The sequence below is a fragment of the Littorina saxatilis genome, linkage group LG9 (genome assembly GCF_037325665.1).
Source record: "Littorina saxatilis isolate snail1 linkage group LG9, US_GU_Lsax_2.0, whole genome shotgun sequence".
NCBI classification, from domain to species: domain Eukaryota; kingdom Metazoa; phylum Mollusca; class Gastropoda; order Littorinimorpha; family Littorinidae; genus Littorina; species Littorina saxatilis.
This window is the reverse complement of record NC_090253.1, coordinates 19,303,120-19,315,652: the sequence shown is the minus strand read 5'-3', so window position 1 is coordinate 19,315,652 and position 12,533 is coordinate 19,303,120. Positions and strand designations below refer to the sequence as shown.

The 12,533-nt window shown below is 41.7% G+C and overlaps 1 protein-coding gene across 1 annotated transcript in view; it reads right to left on the bottom strand.

Moving 5' to 3' along the window:
• The window catches only part of LOC138975530 (uncharacterized), an 87,512-nt gene that overhangs the window by 39,902 nt on the left and 35,077 nt on the right, over positions 1–12,533 (bottom strand). Inside the window, exons 15-16 of the mRNA XM_070348237.1 lie at positions 1,416–1,840; positions 376–525 (exon numbers count right to left, since the gene is read on the bottom strand). Of these exons, the coding sequence (XP_070204338.1) occupies positions 376–525; positions 1,416–1,840 (575 nt within the window). The remainder of the gene's footprint in view (positions 1–375; positions 526–1,415; positions 1,841–12,533) is intronic.

Below are 12,533 nucleotides of genomic sequence, written 5' to 3'. Positions count from 1 at the left end.
AGATGACAAAAAAACAAGCCTACAGAAAAATAATGTGTGATGAATGTGCTTTTATACATATCATCTTCAATAGCATCATCATCATTAGCAGCAGAAGCAGCCATAGCAGCAGAAGCAGTTTTTATTTATTGAAATCAAAGAAGAATTTAAGGTGCTATGAACTTGGAAAACATCCATCTCCTCCAAAATTGATGTCAGCCCCGAAGAGCAGTTATCGTTGTCGTCTCTCATCTCGTTCTTATATCGCCATCATCATTACAACGCCGTCACCACCACCACCACCTTCAACAACACCACTATCAACACTACCACCACCACCGTCAACAACAACACTACCAACACTACCACCACCGCCACCAAGTTTTCATTATTTACCTTGTTGACAGCTCTCAAGAAGAGGTAGAACACAGTTCCGTGTCCAAGGCCAGAGCGACTGTTGTGCATCACGTGCTGCCGGTGTGTGCTTGTCATGGTAAGTAGGTCAGCTGTCGAGGTCCGGCTGCTCCCAGCACCCACATAGAAATCCTGAAAGAAATCGTTGCTTCTAAGATGCAGTTATTCTCGCCATTTATCACCCTTTTGTGAAGATTTGGATTTGACAATGGGAACCGCAGGGGCATTTACAAGACAAATATTCTAGTGCGAGAAAGATGTTTTGTTTGTTTGTTTGCTTAACGCCCAGCCGACCACGAAGGGCCATATCAGGGCGGTGCTGCTTTGACATTTAACGTGCGCCACACACAAGACAGAAGTCGCAGCACAGGCTTCATGTCTCACCCAGTCACATTATTCTGACACCGGACCAACCAGTCCTAGCACTAACCCCATAATGCCAGACGCCAGGCGGAGCAGCCACCAGATTGCCAATTTTAAAGTCTTAGGTATGACCCGGCCGGGGTTCGAACCCACGACCTCCCGATCACGGGGCGGACGCCTTACCACTAGGCCAACCGTGCCGGTAGAAGGAAGATGTGTGAAGAATGAGAAAAATTTACACAAGAAAGAGAACGACATGAGAAAATAAAGCGTTGATGTGTTTCATGGACAATTATACATTAAAAGTATTGTTCTGTTCTATTTAGAACTGTGTTTCTCATTTTTCCAAATTGTCCATGCAAAGTTTATGCTGCTCAAACTTGACATTTAAAGTATGGTTGTACTGCGGACAATCCCCACTCCCTCCACCCCCTCCACCACCACCACTACCCCCACCACCACTCACCCCCCACCCCCCCCCCCCCCACACACACCCCCCGTCAGATTAAAAACATTTTATCCTACACCCCTACAATTTTGTAATTGAAATTCTGAGAGCCATAAGTACAGTTATACTCATGGTATAGAGCAGATGGTCAGGGAGAAAAAAGACTTTATTTCACATGCAGGCAGAATATTCAGAAAACAGACAGCAATACCTCTATAGCGCTCTCCTTCTCTTCCGAAGCCCACGTCACACGCAGACGATCGGACGGAAGAGCGATCCACCAGTCTTCGGTCATCATCGGCAAACTTCGGCAAAGTTCGTCAGACTCCGCCTCGCTCAAAGTTTCCCAACTTTCAATCGGAAAATGATCGACGCTAGCCAGGGCCCCTGCTTGACTGCACACCTCAGCGCACTTTGATGTGTTCGACAGCCTCGTTTTGGTCAAACCGGAAGACACCAGCCACGTGACTTCCGTTTCAGCAGAAGTGCAGGCTATGGCACGTGCAGAGCGCGCGTGAGCGATTGAGACGTTGAAAAGGCGTGGCGCACTTGTGTCGTAGACAACGCCATCAGAACAGGCCACGGGGGAGGGGGCGTTGGCACCGTTGTATGCCACAACGTTGGTAAAATAGCGACCTGTTGAATGAGATAATAATACAAGTTTAAATCCTCTGATGTAGGCCATTTTGATGACAGTACTGAGTCCAATCTTGAATTAACCCTACAGCTTGATTGTATTGTCCATACTCGTCACTTTAATGAAACAGCGATTTGTACCATGGAAACAGCAGTGATTTTGTTTCTTTCTTGAAAGCATTTTGATGACAGTGAGTGTTATCATAAATCTATCAGTCGGCGATGTGATACTCGGGTTGAGGCTGTCCCGGGGATGCGGATTTTTGTTCCATCTTTGTCCCACTTTATATAGTATGAAAATGTAATATCGCAACATTTTTCTTTTCTTCCGCTTGTCTAATAACACCGGCGCTGTCGGCTACCAGGTGTTTTAGATAAACAGTCGGTTAAGTCTACTTCACGAAGCTCGCTGCACGAAACTTTGGCATTGCATTTTCGGTAAAAATAAAAATTAGACTTCGCAAAGTCAAATTCGGGCTTGATTAAGGAAGGCCTTAATCCATTGTCAGGTTGATATCTTGTAGAATAAAATATTATCAGTGTATTTTGTGTCTGCGTTTTGCTGAAAATAAATGCAGTGCCGAACAACCAGGACAACATGTCATCTGAGTGCAATAGTGAGCTGTTTAATCAGTAACATTAATACTGGTGTTTTTTAGAGTCAGTAATTAGATGATACTTATTACATCCTTGAATGAAACGGATAGAGTACTTCCAGGGGTCCATTGTCATGTTGGCCACGTGGTTTCCTGTTAGATCCATTTAATTTATTGCAGTATTGTTTTCGTGTGCGTCTATTGATGACGTGCGAGGGGTGCATTCGTCACGTTGGTGAATTAATGACTTTTGGTTGAATGAATACATCTGGTTTTCGTGCTAGTGCTTCAGTGAATAAAATGCCGTCTTGAATAAAAGTGTGTCATCTATTACAAACCGATCAAAACAAACCTAAGTGGAGACTTTCATCACAAACGGGTCACTCAGGAAAGGTCAAACAAAGCATGTCAAGGTGCTTGATCACTTATATTTGCTAGGGGAGGAGGGTGTCGACAAAATCCAAAAGAATTGACTATTTTAGTTCTTAGATTTTAACTGGTAAAAAAAACTAAAAAACATATGTTTCTAATTAAAGCTATACCTGTTGAAAGTATACACCGATTTGCTTGCGAGGAGTTCGTTAAATCTATTCGACAACGGTAAGAGAGTCTCTCAGGTTGTTTTACTTTCCAGAACCACTCCACTACTTCGTTCTCTCTGTCTCTGTCTCTCAACCCTCCCCCCCCCCCTCTCTCTCTCTCTCTCTCTCTCTCTCTCTCTCTCTCTCTCTCTCTCTCTCTCTCTCTTTCCCTATCTTTCTTTCTTCAGTGGGCGTGCATGTGTATGTGTGGATGCGTGTTTGCGTACACGTGTGTGCGGATGGGTATTTCTAGTCCTTATACTGTCAGCACAATTTTCTCCCTGAAATATAACTTCTATCATTATGGGCATGCAACCATGTATCCGGTGTCCTTATTTAATATCTTAATAAAAAAAACTCTTTAATCGGCACGATTACATCAGTACAAAGCCAGAGTTGCTCGATCTTACATGTCCCAAAAGGCTTTGCCGTGAGGGCGTAAAACTGAAATTTCTCGCCCCCTCTTAAATCTTTTCTGTAAGCTTTTCACCGGTAGCGTCTTTGATTTCACCGCGGCGGATTTTATCTTTTTGTATGAGCTGTGAATATTTGCAAGAAAGGGAAATCACTTTTTTGACATCTGAGGTGCGAAAGTTACACCACTGACCCCCATTTCCGCTGTTCACACAATGTCTGTCCGACAGCGCCGGAGTTATTAGTCAAGGAGAAGAAAAGCAAAATGTTGCGATATTACATTTTCATAGTCTATAAAGCGGGATAAAAAAATAACACTTTCTTTTTAATCATATATGAGTACCCTTAGACAATGAATACAAAAAATGGCCTGTTTATTCAAATACTACGTAAAAGTGATCAACTCTCACAAATACGCGTTGACAACCCCCCAAATTTGATTTGATTTGATTTGATCTTCTTTTTCTTTCTCTCTCTCTCTCTCTCTCTCTCTCTCTCTCTCTCTCTCTCTCTCTCTCTCTCTCTCTCTCTCTCACCGCAACACGGTGGCCTAGTGGTAAGGCGTCCGCCCAGTGAGCGGGAGGTCGTGGGTTGGAACCCCGGCCGGGTCTTACTTAAGACTTTAAAATTGGCAATCTAGTGGCTGCTCCGCCTGGCGTCTGGCATTATGGGGTTAGTGCTAGGACTGGTTGGTCCGGTGTCAGAATAATGTGACTGGGTGAGACCTGAAGCCTGTGCTGCGATTTCTGTCTTGTGTGTGGCGCACGTTAAATGTCAAAGCAGCACCGCCCTGATATGGCCCTTCGTGGTCGGCTGGGCGTTAAGCAAACAAACAAACAAATCTCTCTCTCTCTCTCTCTCTCTCTCTCTCTCTCTCTCTCTCTCTCTCTCTCTCTAAGACGCTGCAACAACAACTTGTGTATTTCTGTGGCAGTAATGAAGATAATGTGATGAACAGCTTCAGCAGATTTGTGTTCTTCATGTTACAGAAGAGACGAACCCTTATAAATCAGGTTCAGTGACATGTCATCAGGGTCTTAATGTATTTGCTGAATTTTATGCGTGACTATAGTTTATAACTGTGCAGATACGGTTGCTGTTATTTTAACCACTATTGTAAGGGGCTGTGGCCTTTGACAATTAAAGCGTTGTTCTTGTTATTGATCTTGTTCTCTCTCTTTCTCTCTCTGTCTGTCTCTCAGTCTCTGTCTCTTTCTCTGTCTCTCTCTCTCTCTCTCTTTCTGTCTCTCTCTGTCTCTCTCTCTCATCTTCATCATCTTCATCATTTACACCATATAATCATTGTAAGCATTAGTGTAAACGTTGGTATTGTGTGAATTTTATCGTCGATCACTTTACATGTGCAACCTCAATTAACATGTTGCATGTTTCGCTTTTGATTTGTATGTTGCTTACTTTGTCATTTTGTTGTTTGTGTTTATTTGCTTGTTTGCTTACTTGTCGATTGTTTGCTGGGTCGTTCGTTTAATTTGTTTATTTGTCATGTTGCTTTACTTGTTTATCATTTATTAGACATTTGTATTAGAAGTAAGGACCGGTTGTAAGAAAAGGCGTCGCCTTAAACCTCTATCCTTGAAAAATAAAGTTCCATCATCATCATCATTATCATCATCATCATCATCATCATCTCTCTCTCTCTCTCTCTCTCTCTCTCTCTCTCTCTATCTCTCTCTCTCTCTCTCTCTCTCTCTCTCTCTCTCTCTCTCTCTCTCTCTCTCTCTCTCTCTCTCTCTCTCTCTCTCTCTGTGTGGGCGCGTGCGTTTCCTGTCATTCTTCTTCAGCCGGAAGATACTTAATTATTAGTCACAGTTGGCTGCGGTAATTGTTGAGACTGTTCGTGTTTTAACCTATCATAAGTTATTTGTGGCCGGATTTTTCCTTTTGTCTTCATTGTCCAACAAGGAAAACCTTACACTGCCCATTGTCAAATACATAAAAGAAAAGTCACTTCCGGAGTAATTTGCCTAGTTTCCATAGTTTCCTGTTTACAGTATTGCATGATTACCAAACAGCATGTGGGTGGCCGAGTGGTAACGCACTTGCGCTCGGAAGCGAGAGGTTGCGAGTTCGAGTCAGGGCGTTAGGGCGTTAGCAATTTTCTCCCCCCTTTCCTAACCTAGGTGGTGGGTTCAAGTGCTAGTCTTTCGGATGAGACGAAAAACCGAGGTCCCTTCGTGTACACTACATTGGGGTGTGCACGTTAAAGATCCCACGATTGACAAAAGGGTCTTTCCTGGCAAAATTGTATAGGCATAGATAAAAATGTCCACCAAAATACCCGTGTGACTTGGAATAATAGGCCATGAAAAGTAGGATATGCGCCGAAATGGCTGCGATCTGCTGGCCGATGTGAATGCGTGATGTATTGTGTAAAAAAAAATTCCATCTCACACGGCATAAATAAATCGCATAAAAAATATAAAAAAAAATAAAAAAATAAAATAAATCCCTGCGCTTAGAACTGTACGCGCGATATAAGCCTCATATTGATGTATTGTTTAGATATCAAATTGAAACGTTAACAATTAACAAAGACAACAATGAACAAAGAAAAGCTGTCAAAAGACACCAATAGGGAAATTGCAACATCGCAGCTTTTTTTTTAACCCAAATCATTTGAAGTTTACTTTAATAGCAAACTTTCAGAGCACAATAACAAGGGCGTTGCCAAAGAAAACAACAACAAACAAAACCAAAAAACCAGGGGCGTTACAAGACTCTAGCTTTAAACGTAGACGTCAACAAGTTTACAAGGGCAAACTTTCAAGGAACAACATTTGGAAAATTGCGAAACTTGTTTTCTTACAAAGGGCGGGATGAAAAACCATGGCCCATGACCGGTGACTACTAACCTATAGGGGCCTTTCAATTACCAAGATCATCTACCTTTGGATCCGGGTGCAAAAAACCCATAATGTATTGTGTAAGTGTAGTAGATGAAACGCTGAGATTTATATCGCATATTATTACCCCAGCGAAGCTGGAGGTATCCCACAAACGCTATACTGTAATCGACTTGAGAATTGAAATGTTCATTCCGATAATACATGTTATTACCAATTCAGTGCCCCATATGGCTTTTTGACCAATCAGGACGGATTCTAGGTGACCTGTTTAATGTTATAACGTTCAGGCAGGGACCCTTTTTGTAGGGGAAGGACCCCTAATATGGACCACTTTTTACATTTAGTCAAGTTTTGACTAAATGTTTTAACGTAGAGGGGGGAATCGAGACGAGGGTTGTGGTGTATGTGTGTGTGTGTGTGTCTGTCTGTCTGTGTGTGTGTGTAGAGCGATTCAGACCAAACTACTGGACCGATCTTTATGAAATTTGACATGAGAGTTCCTGGGAATGATATCCCCGGACGTTTTTTTCTTTTTTTCGATAAATACCTTTGATGACGTCCGGCTTTTTGTTTAAGTTGAGGCGGCACTGTCACACCCTCATTTTTCAATCAAATTGATTGAAATGTTGGCCCAGCAATCTTCGACGAAGGCCGGACTTCGGTATTGCATTTCAGCTTGGTGGCTTAAAAATTAATTAATGACTTTGGTCATTAATTAAAAATCTGAAAATTGTAAAAAAAACAAAAACAAATTTAAAACGATCCAAATTTACGTTTATCTTATTCTTCATTATTTTCTGATTCCAAAAACATATAAATATGTTATATTCGGATTAAAAACAAGCTCTGAAAATTAAAAATATAAAAATTATTATTAAAATAAAATTTCCGAAATCGATTTAAAAACAATTTCATCTTATTCCTTGTGGGTTCCTGATTCCAAAAACATATAGATGTGATATGTTTGGATTAAAAACACGCTCAGAAAGTTAAAAAGAATAGAGATAAAGAAAAGCGTGCTATCCTTCTCAGCGCAACTACTACCCCGCTCTTCTTGTCAATTTCACTGCCTGTGCATCGAGCGGTGGACTGACGATGCTACGAGTATACGCTCTTGCTGTAAAAATGCAGTGAGTTCAGTTTCATTCTGTTAGTTCGACAGCTTGACTAAATGTTGTAATTTCGCCTTACGCGACTTGTTGTTTATTGCTGATAACTAGCTTGTTTTCTTGCGAAGAAGTTTCATTTTGTGGTTGGTAGTCCTTTTCTCTTAGTTTAACAGTTAGGCCTAAATAGAGTGAAATAGCTTTGATAGACCTTTAGCAAAAATTAAATACAGAAAAAATCACAAATGGTCCATATTTGGAGCCTGGGGGGCCCAATATGGACCAGTGAAGCGGCCTTCACGAATCACTGTAAAAAGCCCCCTATACTTCAAAATAACATGATACAACTTAGTGTGCAAGTCAGACTAATTCAAATATGCTTTAGATTTAGCTGTTTCGGGTTGATGAGAGCATTATTTGAAGCACACCAGGAAACTGAAGAAGCTTATCAAAAACAGAGTGAAAATAAGTGAAATTATCAACTTCCAAAAAAAAAAGACTATTTGTTATATTTTTTTGAAATCTCGAGGGCTAGTTATAGGTTATTTTCAGCAAGCTTCTTAATCAATTAATTAACATTGCCTTTAGTTTTTATTTTCTTCGATTTGTTGAAGGTGGTCCATATTAGGGGACTCACACATACTTTGAGGCTTTGCTATTATTTTTTGTTTGCAGTAGAAACTCGGGGTGCACACTGTTAAAATGTAACAAATACTGTCTTAGCTGTCATATATTGCCATTTTTGTGTTATGAAAGCTTTGGCTGTGGACAGAAACGAGTCCGGTTTAGGCGGCAAATTTAGAGTGAAGGCTGCCAAAAGTGAAAAAAAGCGAAAAAGCCTAACGGTTTTGAGGTTTGTGTTTCTGCAACTGTTTTGACATGTGCAACTTATCCAGAGAGGGTGAATAAAGCGAATGAAATTGTTTTGAACGCTCTAGCGTCGTTAGTTTGTCAGAACAGGAGGTGGTCCATATTAGGAGCCGGTCCATATTAGGAGCCTTTCCCCTATATCAAGCTAAAAATTGACAAAGTAAAAATGTAAATCAACAATATCAGCGTGATTTATTCTACAGAATGACACTTCAAATGCTGTCAGATAATACTCTCTTTATCTAAAAAAAAATACCGATAAGCGAGTTTTGTCGGTGGGTGCTTTACGGAACAGCAAGGAACCGCCCATCCTCTGAGTGTGAAATGCCGACCCGCTCACTTGAAATCTAAATTACCTAAGTTCGGAAAATCAAGTGAAATTGCGTCACTCGCGTTACGTCAAATGTATCTTTACGTCATTTCCCATCCGTCTTGAGTCGGTTCTAAATCTGTCGCTCTCTATTCAACAAGAAAAAGCGAAGCAACCGAAACGCATGTTGAACATGGTTTATTATGGAACACGAAGAGGGTCAAATGCTCGAGCAAGTACTCGCGCATTTACTCGAGCACTTTCGAAACTGCTCGAGTAAATGCGCGAGTACTTTTGAATCGGAGATTCCCGAGTTGTACCGAAGTCATTGGTTGGGTTTATTGAAAACTTGACCCGGAAAATTTACTGAAACGACGCATCTGTAGTCGTCATGGAGGCGGGAAGGGCGGTCGCTGGGATTATTAACGATCGCATCAGGGAATTGGCGGACAGACCTACTGGGATGGTCGATCGGTAAGTATCAGTGTACTTTTAAATTCAAATTGTTAACTTTTTTGGCTTTGGCTCGCCTCGGCTCATGTGCACGGTGTCTCAAGTAAATATTTAGAAAATATGCCAAAAAGATGACTGTTCCGCGACAAGTTTTTGCTTTACCCGCTCGTTACTTCTCGGAAATACGCGAGAAAGTACTCGCGCATTTAAATGCGCGAGTACTTTGAAAGTGCTCGAGCAGTTCTGAAAGTGCGCGAGCAGTTTGAAACTGCTCGAGCATTTTCAAAAGTGCTCGCGCATTTCCTCGAGCAGTTTCGAAAGTGCGCGAGCATTTTCAGAAGTACTCGCGCATTTACTCGAGCAGTTTCGAAAGTGCTCGAGTAAATGCGCGAGTACTTGCTCGAGCATTTGACCCTCTTCGTGTTCCATAGTTTATCTTGTGAGATTGTTGTGTGTCAAACGCATTTGATCTGTGAATATTCATCACGTCAGGAATATTACTCTGATTGGCTGACCCAGGTCACGAGAATTTTTTGACTGACAGGCATAATCAGGTAGGAGCGCTCCAGGGGCCAGTTTCATAAGCCAGAAACACAGTCGACCAACTGCAGTTGTCCGAGAGAACCACAGTAATCCGACGTTATCGGGTTTCACGAACAAAATTTCAGTCGGCCGACTGCGGGTCGTCTCACCGGAAGTCGGCCAAACACGGTGATGCTCTCCCCCCAACACTGTTCGGCTTACTGCGGTAAACCGAAAATAAATGTAATTATCCGCACAGTCAATGGCAGAATGCTCACACTTTTTTGGATTGTGAGCCAAACCTAGTGATTGTTCTTCGAAATGTATCTATCATGACGCAGTAATCCAGGAGACAAGTCAGGGTTATGTCTGACATGTCTTGAAGACGTCACATTATGGCGTAAGAGGGTTAGACGTCACGCGAAGGAATTACTGAAAGTCTCGGTCATTGTTATTTTGAGCGGGCCGAGACTTGTTTTTTTCTTCGAAATCGGCCATTTCCACGTGCGAATGAGCAAACGGAAGTGGTAATGTTGCTAAATTTAGCCCTCGACTTGGCCATTCGGATTACTGTACAGTCGGTCGACTGCGGTTGTCCGCGGGTGACGGTGATTCGCTCATGAAACGCGCTTTTCGGTGACCCGGCGATCAACCACAGTCCATCGACTGGGCAGTCGATCGACTGTCAGTCGGTTCACTGCTATCTTATGAAACTGGCCCCTGTTCCCATTGCGGCTGTTGGTTTAAACATAAGTTTATTTTAACAAAGGTTACAATCATGACATGTATACAAAGTTCACAGAAACAGCAACAAGCTAGAAGCTTATAGTGGTGTTCCTGCATGACAGTACAACATAAGGCGGTAACGGCTGAAAAATGTGTCTCAATAAACCAAATCTATTAATAACGTAATGAACGTTGCATAATGATGATAAAGAAAGACAGTAAAGGAAGGAAGGAGGGAAAGAAGATGAATAAAAAAAAGAAGGATGGGTAGGAGATGTGCAGAAGTTAAAGTTGTTGTCCGGCTTGTAGAGCATTTATTCTGATTTACCCAAAGCGGCCTGAACGTTTAATGAACGAGTGTACGGTGGAAAAAATGTTCCTGTTCAAATCTGAGGAATACTGTCTGTCTCCGTTTAAAAGGTGGGGGAGGTGAATTATGTGATTGGGGAGGGTACAGTTTAAATGAAAAGCAAGCAAACATGAAAAGAAAATTGAATGAAAATTGTACATCAAAACAAAAATCAGTTTTAGAATACATATTTATGGTGTTAGCGAGTAAGAGATAGGGAGGGAGAGAGGGAGGGAGGGAGGGGGAAAGTGAGAGAGAGGGGGAGAGTGAGAGAGAGAGGGGGGGAGAGAGAGAGAGAGAGAGAGAGAGAGAGAGAGAGAGAGAGAAAGAGAGAGAGAGAGAGAGAGAGAGAGAGAGAGAGAGAGAGAGACGAGTAGACGTATCGATTTTGTTTTCACTTTACATGTTTATCTGTTCGAAACGGCCGGACTGTCCAATAAATTCCTGCACTGTTAAAAAGATTTTTTTGTTAATTTTTGTTTGCAAGGAGGGGTTTCCATGAAGTAGAATATCTGTGTGTATGAGGTTGTTGGTTAGTTTGTTGATTGTGTTGTTTCTTGCAGCTAAGTGTAAACGGCATTCTAGTAAGAAGTGTGTTGCAGTTTCTGTTCCATCACCACAGTCGCATACGCTATTTTCCGAAAGGTGTCGCTCAACTAAGTCTTTCTTTAGATCGCTGATATTAAGTCTCATTTTTGTGTGGATTATTTGTGTTTGTCGACTGCCACTGTAGAAGTAAACGGGAATTTGTGTGTCGTCTTTTGTTAAGTAATGTTTAAATTCCCCGAGGGAGTCGGTTAACTGTATTTGTTCAGGTAGTTGGTTCCAGAGTACTGTTGTCGAAGGAAAAAAGGATGTTTTGTACGTTTCTGTTCGATGTGGGGGTATACTTCGTTCTAAGGGGCGGCGTCTGTGGTAGGGGTTGTTGGCTGCTACGAGAGGTGGGAGTGCTGCTTGTAGGTATGGGGGGGTCTTGTCGTGAGTAATTTTATGGAACATTGTTAGTTTATGACGGTTACGCCTTTCAGATAATGATTGGAGTCCAGATTCTCCGTAAAGCTTAAAGTGACTGGTTCCGCGGACAGCTCCGATGATTGTTCGTATTGCATCTAGGTTTAACTTTTCGAGTTCATCTGTTAGGGTTTTGCTACAATTGTCCCATATTATGCCGCAATAATCAAAGTGTGGTAGAATGAAGGATTTATACATAATTTCCAATGATTTTCGGCTCAGTCTATATTTGTATGTACGCAAGCAAGCTACGAGAGTTCTGCACTTTGCAACAAGAGATTTTATATGTTCATCCCATTTACAGTTGTTTTGTATTATTATTCCTAAGTGTTTGTGATTTTGGGAACTTTCAAGGATGGTATTGCCAAAGTTTAGATCTGCGATATCAGGGGTTCTTTGTGTACAAAAGTTCACCAATTCAGTTTTTGCATGGTTAAATGCTACCTTCCATGTTTCTGCCCAATTTACAATTTTTTCAAGATCTGAGTTTAAAATTTCGGCACGGATGTTGTGATTGGCTAAAGACAAGTACATGCTAGTGTCGTCAGCAAAAAGCTTAATCGTAGATTCTATATCACGTACAATGTCGTTTACATAAATTAGGAAGAGCAAGGGTCCAAGCACTGAACCTTGAGGAACTCCCGCTACTACTGGAAGATAAGTTGATTTAATGCCTTTTAATACAACTGCTTGCGGCTGTTCTGTCTAATTCGCGGGGTCGCTTCGAATTTTGTTTTGGTCGAATTAAACGGTAATAAAACCGTTATTTCTAATATGCGGACTGTTAGCAAATGACAACAGTCATGTCTCACAAACGATATCAGCATTCGCCTAAAAGGCTCATGCTTGATATCTTTTTTCTCGACATGCCTTGTTATCATTTGCTAA